Source organism: Mastomys coucha, unplaced genomic scaffold, assembly GCF_008632895.1.
Source record: "Mastomys coucha isolate ucsf_1 unplaced genomic scaffold, UCSF_Mcou_1 pScaffold12, whole genome shotgun sequence".
Lineage (NCBI taxonomy): Eukaryota > Metazoa > Chordata > Mammalia > Rodentia > Muridae > Mastomys > Mastomys coucha.
In genome coordinates, this window is record NW_022196894.1 from 94,297,129 (window position 1) to 94,317,340 (window position 20,212).

At 44.3% G+C, this 20,212-nt stretch overlaps 1 protein-coding gene across 1 annotated transcript in view; it reads right to left on the reverse strand.

Annotated features, from left to right (window-relative positions):
• Lca5l (lebercilin LCA5 like) overlaps positions 1 to 20,212 on the reverse strand; it is a 31,662-nt gene that overhangs the window by 7,007 nt on the left and 4,443 nt on the right. The window contains exons 2-6 of the mRNA XM_031364526.1: positions 18,493 to 18,650; positions 12,962 to 13,037; positions 11,306 to 11,637; positions 8,993 to 9,507; positions 6,924 to 7,061 (exon numbers count right to left, since the gene is read on the reverse strand). Of these exons, the coding sequence (XP_031220386.1) occupies positions 6,924 to 7,061; positions 8,993 to 9,507; positions 11,306 to 11,637; positions 12,962 to 12,966 (990 nt within the window). The 5' untranslated portion in view covers positions 12,967 to 13,037; positions 18,493 to 18,650. The remainder of the gene's footprint in view (positions 1 to 6,923; positions 7,062 to 8,992; positions 9,508 to 11,305; positions 11,638 to 12,961; positions 13,038 to 18,492; positions 18,651 to 20,212) is intronic.

A 20,212-nucleotide genomic window follows, 5' to 3' on the forward strand; every position in this document is an offset into this window, starting at 1 on the left:
CCTGACTCTTACGCAAGAGCAGCAAGTGCTCACTATGACTGAACCGTCTTTCCAGCCCTACACTGGCGCTCACACTGCTTTTGATAAAGATTTCAGTGTTTACAAGGGCACATGTTTTGGTTGCTGGAAAGTTTAGTCCTGTCTTTTGGTTTGGTATGTGATTTAGCTCAGCAGCAGATGGAGTGGTTGCTCATGAGCTGATGCAGGGCTGAGTGGGGCAGAAAGGGAGCAGCAACATGAGGGAGAACCTCCTTTGGGCATAGGGAAGGTTGGGCTGGGCCAAAGGGGAATAAGGTAATAGTTTGTAATACAATCCAGGACACTCGTAAGCTTAATCAAGAAAAAAGAAAGATGGAGCACTGTTAAAGAAACTTTTATTTACCTGATATAACTGTCCTTTTTGAGACCTCTTGTCTCTGTCTGCTAACCTAGGCCTAGTCAACCTTATCTAGACCTAGAATATTTTCAGCCTCTGCGACTTACTGTTGAATAAGCTCTCCTTTTCTAGCTCTTTCTGAATTCTAGCTGGCTGGTCAACTCACCTGTTCTTTCCAATCTGGTTGATTCAATCTGGCTTCTCTCTAACTAACTTTGGCAATATGTTCTAATCTTCTGGCTCCTTTTTATTCTCTGGCTCATTCTTTCTTTGTCTGTGTCTAGCTAGTTGTCTCTGCAATCTGTGTCTGTAGAGCTGTCCCAGTAAAACTGAGCCCCTCTCTACATGGCTCCCTCAAGAAGATTCCTATTCTGCCGGGCAGTGGTGGCACATGCCTTTAATCCCAGCACTTGGGAGGCAGAGGCAGGTGGATTTCTGAGTTCAAGGCTAGCCTGATCTACAGACTGAGTTCCAGGACAGCCAGGGCAATACAGAGAAACCCTGTCTCAAAAACAAACAAACAAAAACAAAAAAAAGAAGATCCTATTCTGTCAATTTTTTCTCCGATTCGTCACTTTGTCTGCCATTCAATTAGACATCACTTTCAAATACGGGTGCTTCCTTCTGCAAACTAACTTTACCTTTGTTGTTTGAGATTAAAGGTATGTTAAGGCTTGAGCCACACCATTACAAAATCTTGGGGATCACAGTGTGATCACATATCCTGCAACAGACCACAGAGGACAGGGGCTCATGGATGGATTCACAGCGAAGATTACCCTGAGCTCACAGGGAATCCCTCACTAAGGGTGAAGGGAGGAAGTGGTGTCTTGGTTGGTGCTCCCTGGGGCTTGCCTCTAAGTTCAGGCTCCAGCATCTCACTTGGGAGCTGTGGAGGCTGGTATCCCTCTTCACAGTTAATCTCATACTTCAGTGATGGGCTTTGATTTGTGGAGATGACTCTGGAAATGAGGCTAATGTACAGAAACAGATATCCTGGGATCTTGGGAGCAGACAATATAAACTTGGGTTTATGTGGTAGATTATAGTGTCCTAAAATAGGCACACTTTCTGAATTGGCAAGCTCTTCTATAGCAGGAGTTTACTACCCATCTCAACTCATTGAGGCAGATGAGAAGCTCTGTGACTTTGAGACTAGTTCATACAGGGCAGAATGACCTAGGGTTTTAGCAGTTAATTGGCACTAGCTGCAGACACAGAAGTGAGCCTTCTGGCCGGGTGGTGGTGGCGCACGCCTTTAACCCTAGCACTTGGGAGGCAGAGGCAGGCGGATTTCTGAGTTTGAGGCCAGCCTAGTCTACAGAGTGAGTTCCACGACAGCCAGGACTATACAGAGAAGCCCTGTCTCAAAAAAACAAAAACAAAAACAACAAAAAAGTGAGCCTTCTGGCATGTTTATCTTCCAGCCTGTGAACCATACTTATTCAAGCCAGGAGTGATACAGATGGGCTGTCTGACAAATCCTGCCTAAACTATAGATTTTTAAACAAAATTAATGTCATTTTTAAGTCATTGATGTTTGAAAGTAATTTTAAAAAATAATTTTTAGAAAGAATTTTGTAATTTATTTTATGTATGAGTGCTCTATCTGCATGTATACCTTCATGCCAGAATTGGGTATCAGACTTCATTATAGATGGTTGTGAGCCACCATGTGGTTGCTGGGAATTGAACTCTGGACCTTTGGAAGAACAGCCAGTGCTCTTAACCCCTGAGCCATCTCTCTAGTGCCTGAAAGTAATTTTATGCAACATAATAATCAGAATATAACACCCTTAAATTTTCTATTCTGTTGCCCTTGGATGATTATCAGGGATGGCTACAGTGGAGAAGCCTACAAGTCTAACTCATTTGCCCAGATGACTTGCACTGGTGGGTGTAAAAAATACATCCAGTTTTTCCTCCCAGCCAATGCTCCCAGAATGACAACTCTGAGACTAATCATTTATTAATAAATGCATAGGCCATAAGCTTTGACTTGTTCTCTGACTTGCTTTTAACTTATTTTCCCTTTTATCCTAACCTGGGATCAGCTACGTGGCTGGTTTCTCATCCTTGTCGTCTTATGTCTGTCTCCTCAGAGTTCCTGTGGCAAATCTCCCTTTTATTCTGTCTTGAGTTCAGCTACCTACTAGTTTATGTTTATTTCCTTAGTGTTTCCTAGCCAATCCCTGTGCCTCTGACTATTTCCAGAATTCTCTCTATCCCTGCTGGATGTCCCACCTCCTACTTCCTGCCTCAGTTCATTGGCCATAGCTTTTTTATTGACAGGTGATGCTTATTAAGAGATTCTATCTACAGTTGGGAGGTGATCACAAACACAGGAGGAATCACCAGCGACTGCTATTGGTAGTGACTGAGGGTCATGAGTGTTTGGTTCCAGACCCCAGGACAAGGGACTGAGTTATGTATTTTACATATCAAAGCAGACCTGGTCTCCACGTTCTCCCAGGATCCTTCAGTCCCTATGGTTCTGAGCCTGTCTTCTAGATTGCACAGCAAATGCTCCCAACTGCAGAGCCATCTCTCCAGGTGAAGCATTTTGTCTAAGAACTAAAACATCTTTATTATTTTTCCTTACATAAAAATACTATTCTTTGGGGCTGGAGAGATGGCTCAGCAGTTACAAGCACTGACTACTCTTCCAGAGGTACTGAGTTCAATTCCCTCAACCACATGGTGGCTCACAACCATCTATAATGGAATCTGATGCCCTCTTCTGGTGTATCTGAAGACAGCTATAGTGTTTTCACTGTATAAATAAAACAAATCTTTAAGAAAAATACTATTCTTTGACAATTTCATATATATATATACATATATATGTACCTACACATATAGTGCACATACATATACATATATAACACACATATACACATCCAAATATAATATACATACATATATAATATATAACATATACATGTGTAACATACATACACATATAATACACACATACATATATAACATACATAATATAGTGCACATATACAATATACACATACATATATAGTATATATAACATATATACATACATCTAATATATACATATATATACACATACATATATAATATACATATGCACATATATACATATATAGTATATTTTGACCATCATATTCATCCTATTCTACTCTCATATATCTCCCCTCATTTATTTATTTATTTATTTATTTATTTATTTATTTATTTATTTATTTTTATTAATAGTTTCTTGAGTCAGGGTCTTGCTGTAGATCCTAGATGGTCCTTGCCTTGAATTCTCCTGTCTCAGCTTCTTGAGTGCTGGGATTACAAGAGCATCTATCATGCCTGACTATCTTTTTTGATCATTCTTGGCAAGGGGACAGTTTCTCTGGTATGACTCCTTTTTTTGTTCTTGTTTTTTTTTCTTTTCCTTTCTTTCTTTTTTCTTCTTTCTTTCTTTCTTTTTTTCTGAGACAGGGTTTCTCTTTGTAGCCCTGGCTATAGGCCAAGCTGGCCTCGAACTCAGAAATCTGCCTGCCTCTGCCTCCCAAGTGCTGGGATTAAAGGTGTGTGCCACCACTGCCCGGCCTGGTATGACTTCTTTTAAGATGTCCTGTTTCTCTTTGAACCAGTGGACATTAGAGGTGTTCACTGTTCTCAGTCATATTTGAAATATTTAGCTTTTAAAATAAAATATGTCATGAAGTCATACTTCCATTTCAGATCCAAATTAGGACTGTGGACTTTTATTTTACCTTGTCTTACTTGTGTATTTTCTTTTTACCACCCCCTAGAACCCTGTTCTGAAGGGCACCAGCATTATTCACACTGTATTCAAAGTGCCACATCCCTCCCCCAACCCCCACTATGTCACTTCTGAAACTGTTCACATTTGTGTGTGAAGTTATTTTATCCTTAGCAGGTGACTAGTTAGAGTTAACTGAAATTACTATGCTAAGTCACCTGGTGTGACTTTTCCGACCTTACACCATCAGTGGAATACAGTTGGTTCTTTTTTAAATCTTAGTTTGGATTTTCAGTGACTTCTCAGGATTTTTTTATACTCAGCCCTGCTGTCTAATGATGCACAACAGTTCTGTGGCCCCAGACGTGCTTCTGCAGCCAGCCCTTCTCCTCTGTCGTCTGCACATTGTGTGTGTGTGCGTGTGCATGTATGTGTGTACACAATCTCACTAAATAGCCCAGTTGGCTTAGATCTTCCTACTAGCTCAGCTGTGGCCTTGAACCCACAACCCTCCTGCTTCTGCCTTCCACGTGCTGAGACTGTGTTAGTTGCCATAACTGGCTGTTTTCTTCTCTTATTAACCAACATAGAGTTGTTCTGCATCCACCTCTGAGGTGGTCACAGTGTGGGCAGCTACTCTGCATCCTCCTCTGAGGTTGTCCCTGCCTCCCTCAGAGCTGAGGTCATAGGTGTGCATGGGGCTCCTAGCCTGTTACATGGATCTGAGCCCGTAGTGCTCAGGGTTCTAACTCGGGCTGTGAGGCTTGGCAGCAAGCCTCTTTACTATGCTAGCCCTATTATTTTTTGAGCCAGTCCCACATAGCCTAGGCTGCCTCAAAACTGCTATATAGCCAAGGGTGACTTTCAACTACTGATCCCCCTGCCTCAACAACACCTGGCTGTGCAAGTCAAACTATCTGTTTTGTAGTAGTGTGCACAGCTCCTCTGCCTCCTCCTCTGAGGTGATCACAGTGTGCACGGCTACTCTGCCTCCTCCTCTGAGGTGGTCACAGTGTGCACAGCTCCTCTGCCTCCTCCTCTGAGGTGGTCACAGTGTGCACAGCTCCTCTGCCTCCTCCTCTGAGGTGGTCACAGTGTGCACAGCTCCTCTGCCTCCTCCTCTGAGGTGGTCACAGTGTGCACAGCTCCTCTGCCTCCTCCTCTGAGGTGGTCACAGTGTGCACAGCTCCTCTGCCTCCTCCTCTGAGGTGGTCACAGTGTGCACAGCTCCTCTGCCTCCTCCTCTGAGGTGGTCACAGTGTGGGCAGCTCCTCTGCCTCCTCCTCTGAGGTGGTCACAGTGTGCACAGCTACTCTGCTTCCTTTTCACTCACCACTTCTCTGGCTTTTTGGACCGAGTTCAGTTCCCAACACTTACTTATAACTCCTGATAAGGTGCATGTGACACCTGTAACCTCCATGGGCACCAGATTCATGGACACATATACACATGTGTATGCACATACACAATTGAAATTAATAAAAACAAATCTTTAAAAAACTTTGTTATAAGCCAGGCAGTGGTGGCGCACGCCTTTAATCCCAGCACTTGGGAGGCAGAGGCAGGTGGATTTCTGAGTTTGAGGCCAGCCTGGTCTACAGAGTGAGTTCCAGGACAACCAGGGCTACACAGAGAGACCTGTCTTGAAAAAAACAAAACAAAACAAAACAAAACCCTTTGTTATAATCCTAGCACAGAGTAATGTAGGAATTAACGTGATTCACTATTTTATGACATTTCTGCACACTGGCCACTCACACCTGCTCTTCTGTTTCCTCTGTCCCTCTTCGCTTCCTGCTCCCTGCCCCCTTCTAAGCCCCTCCACATCGCTCCCCTTACCTACAAAGGTAAACATGCAACACTTGCCACCTTTGTCTAGGTCACTTTGCCTTACTTACTGCCTTCTAGTTCTGACTGTGCTATGCAAACAACAGGATTCCATTCATTTTTACAGTTGAATAGCCTTCTATGTGCTATGTACACATGACACAGTTGGATGACCCTCATGTGTAGTGTATAGTGTATATGCATGTCTTTTGTATGTTGACTTCATGTTCTTCAGGCATGGATCAGAAGTGCTGCTTCTGGGTCATGTAGTTGTGTAATTTTAGCCTTTGGAGGAGCTGTCATACGGCTTCTGATGGTGCCTCCGCTAACTCTCACTGGTGACATTTTCCTTCCACATCTTTAGCAGCATTTTCCTTTGGAAACAGCCATTTTAACTGGGGTGAGTGGAACCCCATGGTAGTTTGGATATAACTAACTCACTCTCTCTCTTTCTCCTTCTCCCTCCCTCCCCCTCTGTTTTATGAGACAGGCTCTCTGTAGACCAGGTTGGCTTCTGTCTGCCTCTGCCTTCTGAGTACTGGTATAAAAGGCATGTGCCACCACTACATAGCCTATTTTTGTGTTCATGTGTGTGTGTGTGTATGTATGTATTATATTGTAATGTATGTATGTATGTATGTGTGTATGTATGTATGTATGTATGTATGTATGTATGTATGTGTGTATGTATGTATGTATATGTGTATGTGGAGGTCAGAGGACCACTTGGGGGAGTTGGTTTTCTCTTTGACTATGTGGGTCCCAGGGTTCTAACTCGGGCTGTGAGGCTTGGCAGCAAGCCTCTTTACTATGCTAGCCCTATTATTTTTTGAGCCAGTCCCACATAGCCTAGGCTGCCCCAAAACTGCTCTATAGCCAAGGGTGACTTTCAACTACTGATCCCCCTGCCTCAACCACACCTGGCTGTACAAGTCAAACTATCTGTTTTGCATCTGGCAGGTTTGGGACAGATTATTTTGTGGGAGATACCTTAAGCTTCTGCTGCAGCTGTCTCACTTCTGCCTGCAGAGTCTTTGTCGCTGTTTGAGCTGCTAATGTCTTCCGATTTTCTTTGGCCAACTGCCGACTAAAGGACCGATTGTTCAGCCTCAGCTGTTTTTCCAAGTTCTGAAAACAGTATATATTTCAACTACTCTGTAGCCAGTATGTCGTTATCAAACTTGACTGTGATGAAACAAGCTACATTTATTATAAAAGGAAACATCAGCCAAAAAGTCCCAGATTTCAGGTCTGGAGAGTAAATCTATTTTTCTAGCCCAGCACCCCAGTGTTCTTTACAAACCCTAGACACTGATCACAGATATTCAAACGCATCCTGGAAAGCCAGCAAGTACAACCAAGGCATACCTAACAGTAAGACCCAAATGCGTGACTCTGCTGTCTTTGCAGATGATAAATCTTCTGACTCCTTTCCTTAGAGGAAGGGCCCAGCCTTAGTACAGACCATGAGGACAGGGGTCCCTAGAGAGCAGACAGGAAGGCTGTAATGGGCCTCATGCTGCCCTCCACAGTGGTGGACCGGAAGATGGGAGAACAGACATGCTGGGTGGGCCTGCCAGATGCACCAGCACCAGGTGCTGACTTAGGTGTAGCAGTGTGACACAGGCTACTGGTATTGCTGGTGTCTACCACCTACTCTATGGAAGACAATTCTCTTGGACAGTAGAGGATTTTTCTTGTAGAATTGTGTTAGTTTACAGGACATTCCACTAGGCTGCTCTCAGGGACCTAGCAGGACCTTACACTCCCAGGGACCTAGCAGGGACTTACACTTCCAGGGACCTAGCAGGAGCATCGTCTGCCATCAGGTGCTTCAAGATGTGGCTGCATGTAAAAGGCCTGCCCCACCACTCCAGCTCTCTCTCTGTTCCCAAGTGTTCCTGCCAGTCTCTCTCCTTCTTTCTGTCCTTCTCTGTCCCTCTTCTGTGCCCTCATAGCTCTGCTCCTGTCTGTCTGCCTGTCTACAGGTCCACTACCCTTGTCTATATGTCTGCCTCTACCCCCTCTCCAGGTTCCCACTCCCTTATCTTCCCCCCAAATAAACTGCCTTGTACCAGATCTATTCCATAGCATAATTTCTCAGGGGACTCCTTGGTGTGGTCCTCAGGTACCCCCTCACCATACTGTATTTCATAACAAATGGTATCATGAAAATGTAGGCAAAATCATCAAATACGTATCAGAAAATATTTGTTAACATCAGGTATCAGAGAATTAAACAGTCCATTTGTATTTATGTCCATGAAGACCATGTAAAACAGGCAGGATCCTGTGTGATTAGTGCCTGCTCCCCCATTGTCCCTTTTAGTGAAATCTCCTGGCTTTGGACAACCAGGGTCTGCTGAGGAAAATCTATCCATTCCTCTTCAGATACTTTAAATCTTCTGTTCTTTCCCTTCCCCTCCCTTCTCTTCTCTACTCCCTCCTTCCCTTCCTCCCTCCTCCCTTTCTTTTCTCCTTTTTCCCTCCCCTCCCTTTCTTCTCCCCTTCCCCTTCTTCCTCCCTTCCTTTATCTTTCTTTCTTCCCTCCTTTCTTTTCTCCTCTCTCCCCTCCCTCTCTCCCCTCTGTTTTCCTTCCTTTCCTTTCCTTTTTCTTTCATCTTCCAGGGTAACTATTTTTAAATAACTAAAACTGTGGAAACAAGTCTTATCTGTCAGACTGAGGAGAGACAATACAAGCAAAGGGGCTGGACAGATAGACAGACAGACACAATACTCTGGCAAGAGGAGATGGCCTTTCAATAGGAGCTAAAAGCAGGTGATCATTTCAAAGGAAGATTCTCACAGCAAGCACACTGTAGACCTCTGGCTCACAGGACATGCCCATGTGGCCATCGGACCAGCTGCTTCTAGCCAGGCTTGCTGGAGAGGTGCACTCTTGCCCACTCCAGAGCAGACTCCCAGCGCTGACCCTTGTGCTTCTCCTTCCGGTCCCCTCCCCAACTCTCTACTGAACATGGTTACTCCCTGTTGTGAGCTGGGTCATAGCCCATGGCTGATTGCTCCCTTACCAATACTGGAACTTCTGAGGCACAAACCTGTATTTTTTTATCATTTGCTTCCATTTTGGCTGTAAGATCAGTCAACCTGTGAGTCAGTTCTTCTCTCTCTGCAAGGTTTTTGTCTTCCGAGAGTCTCTGCAGGGCTTGCAAGGTGTCTTTGGTCTTCAGTAACTCACTGTCAGTTTCTCGGAGTTTCCTGGACACAGTTCGCTCCTTCTCCTGGGATTTCCGGAGGAGCTGTCGAAGGTTCTTCACCTCATTCTGGTGCTTAACTGTGATTTGAGGTAGATTGTTCTGAGAGTTCACATATTTCCCTATGGCTTTCAGGTGCCTAAGCTGAAGCTGCTTCAGAAATTGGTTTTCTAGGATGGTGGCTTCCAGCTTCCGATGTATGTCTGCCAGCTCGTTCTTCAGCTCTTTGATCTTATGAAGCCTGGCTGACAGTATCCGATGTGTCATGGTGTCTCTTCTTTTGGCAATCGTTTGGATTTGAGAACTGAAAAAGGAAGCATTCCAGATGTGTTTTCTCTCAGCTGGGATGTCCTTCTGGCCTGAGTGAACAGACAATGCAGGTTGTTACCAGCAGTACACAGAGGCATTTAAATATGCACATGTGTAATGACCCCCCAACACACACACACAAATGCCATGAAATTAAGAGGCCAAAGACGGCTCACTGGACATGCCTGCTGCTGGCTAGGTGCTTCACACACAGCTGCTTCACAGACACGGCTCTTCAGTCCAGTTGCATCTACTCTATGTCTGGAGACTTATTTTAAGTCATCCATGGTTACGGAGCCATGAGGTAACACAGAATGGATTAAAAACTACTTTTTTTTTGAAGTCTAAAGCCCATGTTTAGATATCTGCTATAAAGGTTACTCGAAAAATCATGACAGGTGTGGAGGCACATTCCTGTATCTTAACACTGGGGAAGTAGTGGCAGAGGGTTAGGAGTTCAAGGATAGCCTGGACTAAATGAGACCCTGTTTCAAACACAACAGAACACTAGTGTGGTGTGCATATGCTTAGCCCATAGGAAGTGGCACTGTTAGGAGGTTTGGCCTTGTTGGAGAAAGTGTGTAATTGTGTAGGTTGGCTTTGAGGTCTCTTTGGCTTAAGCTCTGCCCAGTGTGGAATCAGTTTCCTTCTGGCTGCCTTCAGATGAAGATGTAGAACTCTCAGTTTCTCCAGCACCACATCTGCCTGTATGACATGCTTCCCACCATGATGATAATGGACTGAACCTATGAAAGTGTAAACCAGCCCCAATTAAATGTTTGTTTTTTCTTCCTTCCTTCATTCATTTCTTTTGTTCTTTCTTTCTAAGACTTGCCTTGGTCATGGCGTCTCTTCACAGCAATGAAACTCTAACTAACACATAAGTTATTTAAAAAAACATTGTTCTGGATAGTTTTATGCCAACTTGACAGAAGCTAAAGTCAGTTTTGAGAGAAGTGAACCTCAAATAAGAAAGTGCCTTTGGGCTGGAGAGATGGCTCAGTGGTTAAGAGCACTGTCTGCTCTTCCAGGGGTCCGGAGTTCAATTCCCAGCAACCACATGGTGGCTCACAACTACCTGTAATGGGATTGGATGCTCTCTTCTGGTGTGTCTGAAGACAGCTACAGTGTACTCATATAAATAAAATAAATTAAGAAATCTTAAAAAAAAAAAAGAAAGAAAGAAAGAAAGAAAGAAAGAAAGAAAGAAAGAAAGAAAATGCCTTCAGTTAGGCACCGAAGGCATAAGTGCTTTTAATCCTAGCACTCCGGAGGCAGAGACAGGTGTATGTCTATGAGTTCAAAGCCAGCCTGGTCTACAATGGGAGTTTTAGGCTAGCCAGGGTTGTTACACAGTGGACAAAAGGCCACAAGGAAAAGGCTACCATCCTTCTGGGTGATTTTGGTTCTGAAAGATCGTTACCATCCTCAGCACACTTGGGAGACTGTCTTCTTGTGGTCAAGAACCATCGGCAGTTCAAACTTTGATTCTTTAGCTGAGACCAATGGCGAAAAGCTGGGAAACCAAGTACTGAGTACTTGTACTGAGCACCTGTTAACTAATACAGAACTTTCCCTACTAGCAAGCTTGTGGGGGTGGGCTGTGTGTGTGTGTGTGTGTGTGTGTGTGTGTGTGTGTGTGTGTGAGCTCTGTGGGGATGAGGCTCCGGTTTCTTCTTATTTTATGATTTCCTTACTTTTTCTGTTTCCAATTCCTTCCAAAATTTCATCCATACATGTTCAGGAACACACACCTGTAACTGACTGTGGCCACTACAGGATACCAGCATTAAACAAAGCCGGTGCTGTGGCCAGTGCTGCAGCCAGGTTGGGAGTCTGCCTTCTTACCTTTAGGCTGGGGGAATTTACAAGTATTATACTTTCTTTTCTCCTTTTCCTTTGCCAGAGGCTGCTCTGACTGATATCTGCTGACAGCTTCCTCAGAGTACTCAGAGAGAAAGTCTTCCGAGTAGTCATAGTGAGAATTCAGGCTTGTGCAGGAGCACTGGGACCTGCTGTAATCCACGCTCCCATTGGAAGCCCTGCTGTTCCGTGACTGACTGCCAGCGCCAGGGCTACGCTTGCCTTCTGCAGACCTCTTGTTGCTTCCTAGTGCCAGACTGGGGAAATGTTCATTTGTGTGTGCTTCTGTTGTATCAGCTAAAGACATAGTCCACAACCTAATAAAACAAAAAGATGCTTTGGCTTATGGTTATTGGCATTAAAATGAGTCTGCACTTTACTGTATTTTCTTTACTATAATAGGTAATTAAGAATGTGAAACAGTACTTTTTTTTTGGTTTGTTTGTTTGAGACAAAGTTTCATTGTTCAGTCCTGGCTGGCCTGGAGCTTGCTGTATAGACCAACTCAAAGTTACAGAGATCCACCTACGTCTGCCTCCCAAGGGCTGGGGTTAAAGGCTGTGCTATCATGCCCAGCTTAAAACAACATATTAAAAAGCATTTTCCATCCAAAGGTCCTGAGTTCAAATCCCAGCAACCACATGGTGGCTCACAACCATCCATAGTGAGATCTGATGCCTTCTTCTGGGGTGTCTGAAGACAGCTACAGTGTACTTACATATAATAAATAAATAAATCTTAAAAAAAAAATTTTCTGGAACAGACTCAGTTTGGTTTTATTTATTTCTACATGAAATATAGGAATTTGGGGTCAAATTTTGATAATATTTAGAGGAAATGTAAAAGTATATCAGATATAAACACAGGCAACTTTTTGATCTATTTTTATTTTATGTATATGAGTGGTTGCCCTATGTGTCTATGCACTACATGTATAGGGTGCTTGTGGAGGCCAGGAGAGGGCGGCAGATCATCTGGAACTTGAGTTACAGACTTAGCATCTGCCATGTGGATGCTGGGAACTCAACCCAGGCCCCCTGCAAGAGCAGCAAGTGCTTTCACCTGCTGAGCCATTGCCCCTTTTAAAGGCACAGCCCTGGCTGGCTGAAATTTAAACACAATTTATTCCTTTTTTCTGAAGGGATCTAGAACTCAGTCCATCATTATTTAAAAAAATAATTTATTTTACATTTATTTATTTATGGGGCGGAGGGTCAGTGGCCAACTTACCAGTTCACTTGGGCTTGACAATCTTCAGGTTGTCAGGTTTGACTGTAAGTTTCTTTATCTACTGAACCTGCTATCTCTGACCAGGCTGACCTCAAACTCTAATCCTCCTGCCTCAGTTTCCCCAGAACTAGGATTATAGGCATGCTGCCATGCTCAGGTAGGTCTATATGGCTTGCTAGGAGCTGCTGAGTGAACTCAAGGTGGACTCAGTGTCACTCAAGGAAGCAATGTTTGGGTTCTCTTAGGGTGAGCTATTTGAAACGGATGGCAAAGGAAGTGACACACAGGAAGAACCCCAGTGAATATGCTCAACACAACTGAGTTGGGAGGAAGAGGCTCTACGCTTCCTCAAGAGGCTTTCTATCCGGAAGGATCGTGCTCGCTCGGGGAAGCTCTTGCATAGTAGCCTACCTCATCAGTAGAGGCAAGCCAACCAATCCATCGCAGATGTCTTTGAAAGCATGGCTTTTTCATTCAGCTCTCAATTCTGTTTTATCAAGAAAGCAAAAAAGAGGCATTAGCTGGTGTAAGGTCCTTTGCAACGGCAACACAACACTTTCTACTGGGAGCTTTTAGTGCCCCAAGTTGGTCTCTGTCTTGTGCTGCATGTACTTAATGCTCTAAGCCTTTTCCTTGGCTGATGATATATTGTGCAGTTCCCATGTTCCCACTAAGAATCTTCCATATGACCTGCCTGGCAATACTAGCATTTGGCTTAGCTGCTACCTTTATGATGCACAAACCGTGTCTCCAGCTACAACCCCTCCTGCACAGAGGAGGCTCAGATAGGTCAGGAGTGAGGTGACTACCCTGGCTTTGCAGCTCATGCTTGCGTCCTTTCCCAGCTTCACAATGTGGAGAGCCAGTAGAACTTAACACAGTTCCAGAACAAAGGATTCTCTCTCAGGCACATTCTTCTGGGCAGCAGTGGACAGGACTCCAGGCAAAGGTCCTGCTTTGTGAACTGTTGCCTCTGGATTAAGAATCCCAGGTGTCTGTGCTGAAGAGATGGCTAAGAGGTTACAAGTGCTGGTGGCCCTTCCAGAGGGCCGGTACTCACACTAAAGCTCCCAATAGTCTGTAACTCCAGTTCTAGAGGATCTGACATCCTTTTCTTACCTCCATGAACACGGAGGCATACATGTTGTGCATAGGCAAACATGTGGACAAAACACCCATGCACATGAAAAAAAAAAAAAAAGAGAATCTCAGATATTGGTGCAGGACACACTGAAGGGCTAAAAATATGCAACCCCACCCCAGTCTTGGCTGGCCTTGCGACGAGAAGCTGTACAGCCTAGCCCCTAACTTCTTGCTCATCTTGATAAAACCAAATTACATCAACTGTTCAAGCCTGAATTTGGTTCCCAGAACCATAGGACTTGTGTTTGGTCAGTTGTCCCTGTTGATCCCTTCAACAGAAGTTCTTCTCTGACTGGACATGGTGTCTTGTGCTTGCAACTGTCCCCTTCCCCCAGGAAGCCGAGGCAGGAGGATTGCTATGAGCTTAAGGCTAATAGGGATTTCATAGTGAGATCTAGACTAGCCCAGGCTACAGAGTGTCTGTCTGTCTGTCTGCCTGGTCCCCTCTTTCTCAGAACACTCTTTAAAGAGACTCTGAGCTTGGGATGTAGCTCAGAGATGTGGTCTTGAACACATGCTTAGCATTCACGAGCCCCTCAGTTCTATGAAGGAAAACAAGTCTTTCCAACTAATACTGTTACACAAAGAATTCATTCAGCAGAATTTATCTCCTCAAAGTTTTTACTTTTAAAAACGTTTTGTGCATGTGTTTGGGGGTGGGGCTCAGAAGACTATGTTTAGGAGTCAGTTCTGTCCTTCCATAGTGGCTTCTGGGAATCAATTCAGGCCTGAACAGTGAGTGCTTTGTTACTTCTTTAGGCAAGGTCCTGTGTTGCACAGGCTGACCTTCAGGTATGTAGCTGATGATGAGCCTTAACTCTGATTGCCTTATGTCTGTCTCCTAGTCCTGAGATTCTGGTGAGGACCAGTATGCCTGGTTAAAAGTACTTTTCATGCTTCTCTCACGACTGCCTGGCAAGTCTGATAACTGTAGGAAGTGCTGGAGAAATGTATAATAGATTGTATTGAAGCAGACGGACCTGGAGCTGCACATGGCTGTCTGTGCAAGGAGACAAACACCAGTAATTCCATAGTTCCATTGTGTGTGCGCAAGTGTGTGTGATGGTGTCTGTAAAAACACTTCCAGCGTACCAAACATCAACACAGACTAGCTTCTATCCTGGAAGAGGGATTCTAGGACAAACAGGGACTGCCAAGGTACTGCTGGTATCAGGAGAGGTGCCTGGAAAATTCCCTCTGCACTGAAAAAGCCCTGAAAACAGAAACTCTGTCTTGTCCCTGTGTATCTCAGGCCTAGCAGGCTGCTGTCATAACCAAGACTTTACAGCCTCTAACGATGGCTACTGTCCCTGCCCCTTTCTGCTCTGTGTCTAGCAGAAGTGGGGGCTTTGCATATATTAGCTTTCTTTGTCAGGAGGCGGTTCTGTGAGATGATAATTAACCATGCTGCTCTACAGTTTAGGAAGTGAGGCTCAGAATGGACAGCTGAGTTTTGGATCCAGGTCTGTTTGCTTAAGAGTTCTTTTCAGTCTAACACAATGCTTGGCCTAAAACACACATTCAATAGGCCAACTTTGGCTTACTAAAACTACATGTTTTTATGAAAAAAGTCACTCCCAAATGTTTGGAATGCAGTTAAAAAGTTGTATGTTTGGCTGAATGTGGTGGCAGGCCTTCAACACTTGGGAGGCAGAGGCAAGCAGATCTCTGAGCTGAGGCCAGCCTGGTCCACACAGCCAATTCCAGGCCTCATCTCAAAATTTGAATGTGTATGTGGTACTTTTATGTTTGGTGTGTGTATGAGTGTAGTATGTGTGGGATGTAAGTGCATGTGTGGGTGGCCTGCTGAACCACTCACTGTCCCTTTAGCCTTTCACGAGGCTGAGATGATGGGCAAACTATGGCACTGAGAGAACTCTCGCTCTTCATGGATGAGCAGCCCATGGTTCCTGAATCAGTTTTTGTTTGTGTTTTTTGAGACAGGGTTTCTCCATGTCGCCAAAGCTGTCCTGAACTCTCTGTGTTCAAGCTGGCCTTGAACTTACAATGATCCACCTGCCTCTGTTTCTTGAGAGCTAGAGTTAAAACCACGTGCTACCATGCGTGGCACCATTTTTTGAAAGTATGTTTTCCACAGAATTTTCATTTTTGTCAAAACTCAGCTATTCACACTGACTACTGCTCTACTGACCAGCACATATCCAAACTGTAAGCTTTATCTTGAAGTCAGGCCATGTTAACCCTCCAACTCTTATCTTCACTTTCAAGGCTATTCTGCCTATATTGTCACTTGAATTTCCCTATGAATTTATAAATTGGTTTGTCAGTGCCTAGAAAATGGTCTGGTAGAGATTATGCACAATCTGTGGGTAAATTCCAGAGCCTTCCACCACTGAGAACCAGATCCATGCACACTGTGCACTCTTTTTAGGTTGTCTTGGGTTTTGTTTGCCACCATTACAGCTTTCAGTCTGAAAAAGTCTGAGTTTTGTTAGGTTCACTCCCAGTTTCATACTTTTTATAGAACAAATATGGCTGCCGTGGCTAGTATCATCCTTTAACTTTAGTTTTTGTGGCTCCCTGTCAGTGAGCAGGCTGCCAATGAGCGTGTATTGACCACGCCTTGTGCAGCCTCTCTAAGTTCACTCACTGTTCTAGTGTCTTGTGGGTCTTCTCATACTTAAAACAAACAAACAAACAAACAAAACTGCATTTATTTGTGTGGGGTGGGAGTGTTTACCCTGCATGTATGAGTGACACCCTAGTACCATGCTCACACAGGTCAGCATAGGGCATTGCATCTCAAAGGAGTGGAGTTACACATGGTTGTGAGCTGACATGTGGGTGATGGGAACTGAACCCAGGTTCTCGGCAAGAGTACCCTGCTGTGAACCACTGAGTCCTCTCTCTAGTCCCCCGCCACTCCAGCCTCTCATATTATCTCATGGATGACTGTTTAGTTGGTATATAATTATGTTGAATTATTTCATTGTATGGATGGTTATGCCTTTTCCTTGCTTGGTTGTACTGGACAGAACCTCTGAGGATGGTGAGACTGGATGTCCTTGTCTTGTTTTGCATTTTAGGAGGAAAGCTTAGTCTCTCACATTAGATATTATATCAGCTATCTTTTTTTAATAACAGATGTCCTTTGTTGGATTGTGGATGTGGAACGAAGGAGATTGCTAGTGAAAAGTGGAAGCTTGGTGGAGGGAGAGCAGGGAGAGTGGGGAGAGCAAGGGCGTGGATGGCACAGCAGAGTGGTACCATATTTACCTAGTTGGAGTGAGGGTCAGGTTCAGTCCCCACTCAGCAGACAGGGGTGGTGTTAGGAGTGAGGGCCATGTGTGGGCCACAGTGCAGGCCTGGAGACTCCACTTGGAAAAGCCCTGCTTACTTAGGCTGTGGCAGTGGGCATCCCCACGGTCAATATAAGATGCTCTGAGGAGAGGAAAGCAGCATGGCTTCCCTGTCCCCACAGACTTAGTTCTGTCCTTTGAGCTCAGTCTGAGCTGGGCCTGAGTTAGGACAGGATGATGAGATCTGCCCAGGAGACCAGGAGCATTTCAGATAAGCATGTGGTAGCATGCTAACAGTGTCATGAGATTTTTTTTTTTCTCTTCCATTTATTGAGACAGGGTTTCTCTACCCTGGCCGTACTGGACTCAGTTTGTAGACCAGGTTGGCCTTGAACTCAAAGAGTTCAAGAACTCCCTGCCTCTGCCTCCTGAGTGCTGGGATTACCTGGCTGCTAAACATATTTTTGATGATAAGTTTATGTGACCATAGTCCTGCTGTTGTTGGAAGAGTACTTAGCATAAATGATATCCATTAAAGCCATGGGACATTAGTATTCTGAAGTTCTCAGGACCCAGAGCTATACTAAACCTCCACCCTCTGTTGCTGAATATGGCTGTTTGGGTTCATCTGTGCTGCAAGACAGGGCTGAGACTCTTCATGGCAGTGTAACTCAGTAAGAGCAGGCTTTGGTGCTGGCATGTCAAGTGCAGGCAGTGGTGATATCCCCAAGGGCCCCTGCACAGCATCAAGTGCTCTCTGCAATTTCCAATTCTGCAGTTCAAATTTCATCCTTGGTCGGTTACAAATTGATTGATGGCTAATATTAGGAGTGTGTTTTGATTAAACTGTTCTAGAATATCTATGAGTTAACACAAGTAGGCTGCATTTCATGGTTCCCAACAAATATTTATGCTGTTTCCACATGTGAATTTCTCATTGTGTGGCACATAATGGCCCAGCTCAAAGGGTTCATTACTTAGCACATCCGAAGGAAGCTCCTTTACTAAAGGAGCTTGTTAGGTGCCAGGTTATAAAATTATTTTTGATGTTGAGATAGAGAGTCAGTAGGTGCCGGCCTGCACCAGCCTTTGGTTGGTCATGTCTGAGGTGGTGCCTAGTTCAGGTTCATTTTTGCAGTATTTACACTTGGAAGCACTGGTATTTACAGTACGATAGTGTCTGTTTTATTCACTTGAAGCACAGTTATGTCTCTGAAGTGCAAGGTGTACAGCTGTTTCTTTGCTGTCGTGACTCAGGAACACAATGTGGAACACACTGGAACCAGCTGTTACAGTGGAGAATCTGATCTGGCTGATGTCGTTCATGGATTGCACCAGACCAAAGGGATGGCTGCTCATAATAACAGCAAGCCTTTCTGTTGTTTTATTTATTACAGAGGAAGACATAAGAACCTTCTAGATCAAGACACTTGAATTATCAAGATTCTACACTGTTTTCAATCCTGATTTTCCAATAAGGTAGATTTTTTTTTTTAAAAAAGCATACACTGACATATTTAAAAATGAGTTAATGCATACCTGTTGCTCTTTCTCAAATTCATTCCCTAAGGTGTCTGGAGATGAACTGTATGTTGCATGCGGAATACTCTTCACTGTGGGACTCATGAAGTTTCCAAGGTAAGATTTTTTGACATGTTCTAGTCTCTTGTTAAACAAAGGCTATATTTCAAAAAACCCTAAAATATTATAAAAGACAAATGTTAGTCTCTCAGAAATACTTGTATAAGAACAATAATTATTTATCTATCATCTATCTGCAGTGGTTTGAATGAAAATGCTTATATTCAGGTTCATATATTCAAATGCTTAGTCTTTAGTTGATGGAATTGTTTGGGAAGGATAGGAGGTGTGGCCTTACTGTGGGGAGGTATTACTGAGGGTGGGCTTTGAGATTAGCTTTCTCTGTTTTGAGACAGAGTTTTCCTGTATAGCCCTGGCTGTTCTAGAACTTCCTCTGTAGACCAGGCTGGCCTCAGACTCAGAGATCCATCTACCCTGCCTTTGCCTCCTGAGTGCTGTGATTACAGGTGTAGGCTGCCACCCATCAGCCTGACAAAATGCCGGGGCGTGACTGGGAAGAGAGCTTCTAGATAAGGTCCACTGAGGTGGGAAGGGCCAGCCTAGCAATTCGCAGCACCATCTTACAGGCTAGGGTTTGGGATGGATAAGCCGGAGAGAGCTAGGAGAGCACCTCAGGTCATTTCTCTCTGCTTCCTGGTTGTATGGGACATGACCAGAAGCCTCATGCCCCTCCCTGCTGCCACACCTTCCCCAGTAAGGACCGTACCCTCAAACTGGGAGCCAGAACAAACCTCTTTTCTCTTAAGCTGTTTTTGTTAGGAACACTGCACTGACTGGGAAGAGCTTGGCTGCGATCATTAGACAACTGTGTTGAAGTAAGATTTGAAGGATTTGTACAAGAGCCTGTGTTTTAGCTGCCTGTTTTTTTTTTTTTCTTTCTGGTGTTTTTTGTTTCTGGTGTTGCATTATGTGTTACTATAAATGAGTGTCAAAAGGAAGGGGCTCTAGGCATGATGGGTAGGCGCTAGGCATGATGGGTAGGCTCTTGGTCTTACTTAGATCTATGTGGTGGTATTGACTATTACAGATGGTTCTCAGTTGGTCTCACGATGTAAGAGATTTCTGATTGTTGGTATTATAATCATAACCCCTTCCCTGTTCCCCAGTGCTTGTGACTCACCCAGGATCCAGTGAGAAAAATCCTAACTTTAAATACTGCACACTGAAGTTATAACTAATTCCTATGTATAGTTTAAATGGTAATGACTGTGTTTCCTCCCCCAAATTACCCTACAGTGAGGTGAGCATATTATCTGTCGTGCCTGTAGGATTCAAATGATTTTTCTGCAGATTCCCGTATCATATGCCCTAGCAGGCAAGCTCAGCAGGAGCACTGTTCTGGATTCTATCCAGAGAAGGAGGTTAGTGCTCAGCATCCCTGGCTGAGCCTGCTGTGTCTCAGCTCCCACATCTACCAGTGGGAGATATAATCCCAGGCCATGTCTTCTCTCCTCACTCACTCTTGATGAGATTCCCTTCTTACTGCTTTCCTCCTGAGCACTGACCATCATGCTGAGTGCTCGGATGTTACTCAGTTAGCTTGTATGCTAGTGTATGTTTCACTGTGGCTGACATGATGATGACTTTGTCTAATATTGAACCGCTAGAGTCCTGAAAAATTCCTTACGGATACCAAGTGCTCAATAAATATAATCCA